This window comes from Cervus canadensis, chromosome 29 (assembly GCF_019320065.1).
Source record: "Cervus canadensis isolate Bull #8, Minnesota chromosome 29, ASM1932006v1, whole genome shotgun sequence".
In the NCBI taxonomy this organism is placed as follows: Eukaryota; Metazoa; Chordata; class Mammalia; order Artiodactyla; family Cervidae; genus Cervus; species Cervus canadensis.
Window position 1 is genome coordinate 44,873,198 of NC_057414.1, and position 6,617 is coordinate 44,879,814.

At 67.6% G+C, this 6,617-nt stretch overlaps 1 protein-coding gene across 21 annotated transcripts in view; it reads left to right on the forward strand.

The window, feature by feature from the left end:
- The window catches only part of BRSK2 (BR serine/threonine kinase 2), a 48,674-nt gene extending 42,057 nt beyond the window's left edge, over positions 1-6,617 (forward strand). For 6 of the 21 annotated variants that reach the window (XM_043452503.1, XM_043452501.1, XM_043452502.1 and 3 more), the window contains 5 exons: positions 379-502; positions 1,027-1,207; positions 1,291-1,380; positions 3,615-3,662; positions 4,741-6,617. In XM_043452503.1, the coding sequence (XP_043308438.1) occupies positions 379-502; positions 1,027-1,207; positions 1,291-1,380; positions 3,615-3,662; positions 4,741-4,964 (667 nt within the window). In that variant the 3' untranslated portion in view covers positions 4,965-6,617. Of the gene's footprint in view, positions 1-378; positions 503-1,026; positions 1,208-1,290; positions 1,381-1,557; positions 1,653-3,614; positions 3,663-4,740 lie in introns of all 21 variants that reach the window. The other 15 variants (XR_006266473.1, XR_006266476.1, XR_006266477.1 and 12 more) reach the window with 9 other exon arrangements.

A 6,617-nucleotide genomic window follows, 5' to 3' on the forward strand; every position in this document is an offset into this window, starting at 1 on the left:
GTGGGGGTCAGGGCTGTGGGGTCACAGTCACCATGATGGGGTCAAGGCAGGAGCTGTGGGGTGAGGGTCAGAATGGAGTCAGAGGTCAGGGTCAGGATGGTGGGGGGTCAGGGCTGTGGGGTGAGGGTCAGGATGATGGGGTCAGAGGTCAGGTCAGGATGGTGGGGGTCAGGGCTGTGGGGTGAGGGTCAGGATAATTGGTCAGAGGTCAGGGTCAGGATGGTGAGGGTCGGGGCTGTGGGCTGAGGGTCAGGATGCTGGGGCCAGGGTAGGGGTCCAGTTAGGACAGCGAGCTGCCCGCAGCCCAGGGGGTGGACAGGCCGGCGCTCACGGCATGCTGGCTTGCCCTGAGCTGACCAGCCGCCCGCCTGCACCCAGGCTTGCCAAGAAGTCCTGGTTCGGGAACTTCATCAGCCTGGAGAAGGAGGAGCAGATCTTTGTGGTCATCAAGGACAAGCCGCTGAGCTCCATCAAAGCGGACATCGTCCACGCCTTCCTGTCGGTAAGCCTCATGCCACGAGGTCCCTGCCCCCGGCACCCTGGCCTGGGCAGGGCCGGGGGTGCGGGAGACGGGGGTCCCCTGGGGCGGGCCCAGGCTGGGGGCGAGGGTGAGGTGGGGTGACACACAGCTGCTCTGAGGAGGGACCTGAGGCCTCGTCATGGGGCAGGGGGCTCTGCAGGTCTGGGGGGTTCGCCTGGGGCCTCAAGACTGCCCGCCTCCCGCAGCCCCACGCGCCCCCTGGTGGGTCGCCCCGCAGCCCCTCCACGCAGAGGCTGCTTGGCCCGACCAGAACCGCAGGTCTGCATCCAGCAGAGCCGGGCCTTGACCCCGGGGGCGCACATCCCCTACACGCGGCCCAGACTCTGGCCCGGCCTCTCCCCTCCCACCACTCGAGCCCTGCTTTCTGCCCTGTGTCGGGGTCCACCTGCCTGAGGCGGAGAGCCCCCGCCGCTGGGGCCTGGGGCCAGGGCTGGAGGGGGCGGCTCCACAAGGGGAGGCCGCGCTCACGCCGCCTGCGCCCACAGATCCCCAGCCTCAGCCACAGCGTCATCTCCCAGACGAGCTTCCGGGCCGAGTACAAGGCGACGGGGGGCCCGGCCGTGTTCCAGAAGCCGGTCAAGTTCCAGGTGGACATCACGTACACGGAGGGCGGGGCCGCGCAGAAGGAGAACGGCATTTACTCGGTCACGTTCACGCTCTTGTCTGGTGAGTCGCTGGGGAGGCCCGGGGCCGCCCCCGGGCGCGGGGTCCCCACCGGCCCTGCCCCTCACCTGCCCTGTCTCCCCCAGGCCCAAGCCGCCGCTTCAAGAGGGTCGTGGAGACCATTCAGGCCCAGTTGCTGAGCACACATGAGCAGCCCTCTGCCCAGCACTTGTCAGGTGAGGGTGGGGCCCCGCTCGGCTGCGCGAGGGCTGGGGACGGGGCGTGGCCCATCCACGAGCCGCCTTGCCCGCAGCCGCGCGCCCCCAGGGAGCAGGGCCCTCCCACCAGCGGCGTCTGCACACCAGGGAGGTAGGGCCGCACGCACGCTGAAAGGCGCCTCTTGTCCACTGTAGAACCCCCCCCGCCAGCTCCGGGACTGAGCTGGGGTGCTGGGCTTAAGGGCCAGAAGGTGGCTACCAGCTACGAGAGTAGCCTCTGACGCTGGCAGGTAAGGTGTCCGGCCCCACCGCCGGGGCAGGGAGGGGGCTGTGGGCAGGTCCTCTGCGAGAGCCAGGCCGGCCCAAGGAGGGCGCCCTGCGCCCGCCCACACATCCAGCGGCCGCCTCCCGGCCCTGGACAGGCCACGCGGGCCCAGCACCCAGCTGAGCAGCTGGACTTGGGGCGACCCGGCCCCAGGCCAGCGAGAGCGGGCTCCTCTGGAGTGACCAGGGTCCTGCCGGGGCCCTGCGCCCTTGGGGTCCCCCACAGAGCATCCTCCTGGGCGGGGGTGGTACCCACTCTGGTACCCACTCTGGCTGATGTGAGGGGCTGTCCACCACACCCACCCTCCCCTAGATGGGCAGGACAGGGGGGTCCAAAGCAGGGGCCCCCCAGCTGGGCCTAGAGCGGGGCACACAGGGGCCGGCGCTGCCCAGGCCTGCAGCGCTGGAGGCCCGGGAGCCTGAGCGTCAGCCCTGTTGGGCCCTGCCGGGGAGGGGCTGCAGCCGCGCGGGTGTGGGTGAGCCCTGGGGCTCGTGCATGAGTGGTGAGCGGCGTGTCAGGGAGGGCGTGCGGCGCGGGTTCGCGGCGGGAGATGCCAGCTGACCGTGAGGCCCTTGTGGGCCTGGGGAGCACAGGGTCCAGCCCAGAACCCCCCTCAGAGCCCCCCTCTCAGGGCCCCCGTGACCGTCTGTGCTTGTGTGTGGGGTCCTAGAGGCCGAGTGGCCCCCGTCCATCCCGCCCTGCCATGCTCATTCCATCGTCTGTGTTCCACCTTCGCCCCTTGTCACGTGTGCCCCACTGGTGGGGGGGCTGGGGCTGGGGGGCTCTGACCCACAGAGGGGGCCCACTCCCCTGGCCCTGGGGGCTGGCTGGCCTGGGGGCTGTGCCTTTAATGCCCCCACCTCAGAGGAGGCAGTGTTCCCAGGGGGAGGCCAAAGCTGGGGAAGAACAGCTTGTCCCGGGAAGCGAGCAGGGGGCCTGGCGAACTGCCTGGAGGACAGGGACACGGGCCCTCTTTGCTCCTGGCCAGGCAGAGTCCCATCCTAGGGGACCCCCTCCCGTCAGCCAGTGTCCCCCCACTAGGCCCCGGCCCAGTAGCAAACCTGGTGGACCGAGCCTTTTTGCAAGGCCCCACCCCCGCGTCAGCTCTGGGTCTGAACCTCCTCCCTGGAGGCTGCTGGGTGCCGGCTCTGGGCCTCTGCCCTGCCTTCTTTCAGGGAGCCCTGGACTTGAGGAGTCCTAGCCCCTCCCAGGGGTTGGCCCTTACCTGTTCCCTCCCTCTCATACTGGATTCGTTTGTCCAGAGAGTTCATTCCTAGAGCCACTGGACGGGGGGAGGGGTGCAGAAGCTGGGGTCCCCCTGGGGCTCCAGGCTGAGACCTGGTGGCCACTCCGGCAGGGCCCCGCCACAGCCCAGGGAGGGGCCCTTAGAGGGCATGGCTGCCTTCCCCACCCCCAGCCCACCCGACCCAGCCCAGCAGAGGGTGGAGAGGGTAGGGAAAAGGGTGCCTCCCTGAGTCTGGGGCAAAGGGGAGCCTTGTAGCTAGCGGGTCGAAGAGTGAGTGGTAGGCTGAGGAGCCAAAGGTAGCCAGCACAGACCCCAACCAGAGGCTTGGACCTCTCAGCTTCGATGCACATGCTCTGGGCCCAGAGTCAGAGGGGAGGGAGGGCCAGGCACGACCCCCCCCCCCCCAGTGCCCAGGAGAGGGGCCCCGCTTTCCGCTGCCCTCTGCCCTCTGCGGAGCCCTGCCCGGCTCTGAGCCCCGGCCCTCTTAGCCCGCCTGCGTTGGCCCCACCCCTTGGCCACAGCCCCGCCCACCCTTGGCCACGGCCCCGCCCACCCGTGGCTACGGCCCTGCCCTCGGCCCCGCCCCCTCCCAGGGCCCGGCCTGAGGCTGCCCCCAGCTGGAGGTCTGAGCTGGAAGCTGTGTTCACACGTCTCCCCTCCTCTCTCCGTTCTGTGCTCCAGACACCACTAACTGTATGGAAATGATGACGGGGAGGCTTTCCAAATGTGGTAAGAAGCCCTCACGCGCACCTGGGCCCCCCAGCCTGTCACCCCATCGCTCACCCCTGCACCCCCTGCAGCCTGCTCCTGGTGGGTGCTGCCCCCACCCCCGGCTGTCCTGGGGTCCCCGTGTACCTGAGGGGCCTGGACATGTACACGTGGCTGCGCTGGCCCCCAAGGAGCCCGGCTGTGCCCAGCCCCCAGCCTCTGCCACCAGCTGCCTCCCTCACTCAGTTTCCAGAGCGGCCGCAGGCCCAACCCAAGATCAGGGCAGGCCAGGGAGGGACTTCAAGGCTCAGAGCAGGAAGGGCCGCTTCGGCCCCAAGGCCAGCAAGGCTCCCAGCTGCTGGATTAGGTCTCCTAATCCCTGGGCCGCAGGCTGGGGTCAGGCCCTCTGCCCCCTGGAAGGGGCGGGGCGGGGCTCCTGCTGCTCCGTCGTCGGAGCAGAGAGGGGGTCCTGCCCGTTCTTGCCCGGGTGGGGCCCGGCTTAGGAGGAGGGGCTGAGGTGTCCCGGGGCCAGAGCACAGGGTCCCTGGTGGGCTGGGCCCCCATGGCTGCCCCTTCCTCTTCCCTTGGGACGGTCTCGCCGGGACCAGGGCCTCCACTCTGGCTGCCTGCCCCAGCCCCCACCACACTCAAGCTCCATGCGTGTCCACCCATCCGTCCGTCTGTCTGTCCGCTGCTGACCTCTGTGTCCACGCTGTGCCATCTGGGCTGGCCGGGGGCCGGGCTCCAGGCCTCCCGGGAGGAGTGTGATGGGCACACTGGCTCTGGCCTCCAGTCCCTGGGTCCCGCCTGGCCCTGGCCTTTCCGCCTCTGACTCCAGAGCTGGGCCGGCCTGCCGCTGAAGATGCAGGGTGACAGGAGGCCTGGCGGAGGAGGAGGGTCCCTGCTGGCCTGGGCCCCAGCCCGCTGCCCAGAGGCCTCGAGCCCCCCGGCCACCTGCCCCGCTTGCTGCCGCGGCCCCGTGCGCCCGCGCAGACGCCCTCGCGGGCCCCTGGTTCATTCGTCTTGTTCTCTCTCTTCCCTCCCTCCCCCCTTTTCTCTCTTTTCTTTTTTTCTTTTGTCTTCTGTTCTGTGCACCCAGGCAGCCCATTGAGTAACTTCTTTGACGTAATTAAACAACTTTTTTCAGACGAGAAGAACGGGCAGGCGGCCCAGGCCCCCAGCACACCCGCCAAGCGGAGTGCCCACGGCCCACTCGGGGACTCCGCGGCCGCTGGCCCCGGCCCTGGAGGGGACGCCGAGTACCCAGCGGGCAAGGACGCGGCCAGGACGGGGCTGCCCGCCGCCCGCCGGGAGCAGCCTTAGACAGACACATAGCCCCCTCCCCTCGCGCGGCCCGCCGCCCGCCCCGTGTGGACCGAGGGCCACGCCCTTCTGTCCGTCTAGACTGTCGTGAAGCCGGGGAGGAAAGGAAAGGGGGCCCCGGGGTCTGCAGCCCAGGCCGGGCCGCCCGGGCCCGCTCTCTCTTTCTCTCGCTGTCTCTCTCTCTGCCTGTCTCTGACAACGCCACTGTCTCCACTCTGATACCAGGAATTATCCCGAAAAGTTAACATGTCACCTCCACGAGGCCGTCCTCCGTGCTCTGCGCCGGACTCTGGCTGACCGAAGGCAGCTGCCGCAGACCCGCCCTCCTCCCGCCGCCCGCCCGCCCGCCCGCCCGCGCGGCAGCTCTGCCCAGTTTCAGCTCCGCATGGCCATGGGGAGGAGGACCCGGGCCCCCCGACTGGACGCGCGCTGACCAGCGCCCTCGGCCAGTCCAGCCGGCCTCCGGGGCGGGCCCGAGGGGGCGAAGCAGTCGTCTGGCCCGGCCGCCTCGGCCTCTTCCCGGCGCGCCCCACCCCTCCCTGCCGCTCCTCGTCCACATCCATGCACCTCAGCGCTGCCCACCTGACCCGCCGCGTCCCACCCCAGCTCCCTGGGCGCCACAGGTGGAAAGAGACCCAGGGCCGAGCGTGCCCGCCCGCCCAGAGGCTGGCTGAGATCAGTATTATTTATTTGCTGTTTTAACTTATTGAGTTTCTTCTCTGTTCAGGGAAGGGGCAGCAGCAGCGCCGTCCTGCCGTCTGTCCATCCGTCTGTCTGTCTGTGTGTGTGTGTCTTGGGCAGGGTGGGGTCTGGGCCGAGGTGCCCCGTGGACAGAGCCGTTGGGGTGCTGGGGGCAGCCGGCCGGTGCAGCGCCGGCAAGCTACTGTAAACTTTAAAGAATTCCTGCAAGATATTTTTATAAACTTTTTTTCTTGGTTGTTTTTGGAGAAGGGTGTTGGGGTGGGGGGGCGGGCCGCGGGGCAGGGCTAGACTTGGAGTTCGGTTCTTTCTATACACACACATATAAATATATTTAGAGAATGGCGTGGTTCGCTCTGTCCCAGGTTCGGTCCCAAGGAGACGCAACTCCATCCTGGGGGGCCCAGGCCGGGGCCCATCTTGGTTTTGTGTCCGAGTGTGGGGCCCGGGGAAGGCCCGAGTTGGCCCCCTACACGTAACACGCAAAACGGCAGGGGGCATTGCAAGGGTTTTTTTTTTTTACTAAAATGACAAAAAGTTAAAAAAAAAAAAAAACAACCAAGGACAAAGAAAGGCAGCGAGTCACTGCACCCGGAGGGCCGCGCGGCAGGCGGGGTTGCATGCCCGCGCCGCCACAAGGCCACGTCGCGTCCACCTGCCTGCTCGCCCGTCGTGGATACATTTTAATGCTTCTGTTCCATTGACCCCGCCCCAGGCTGGGATCTCAGTACATAACAAAAAACGAAACACCTATAACAGCAAAAGCCACGCGGCCCCCGTTGGAGGGGCTCCTCCAGAGACGAGGACCGGAAAGCAATACCTCTCGTTAGCCTCCCTCTTTTGTACTCGGACACACACAGACGTCACGGAATTGGACGAGCCCCACCCAGTGTACCCCATCAAATAACTGTGAGCAACTTTAGTTCCGAACAATAAATTCCTTCCGTAAAGTCA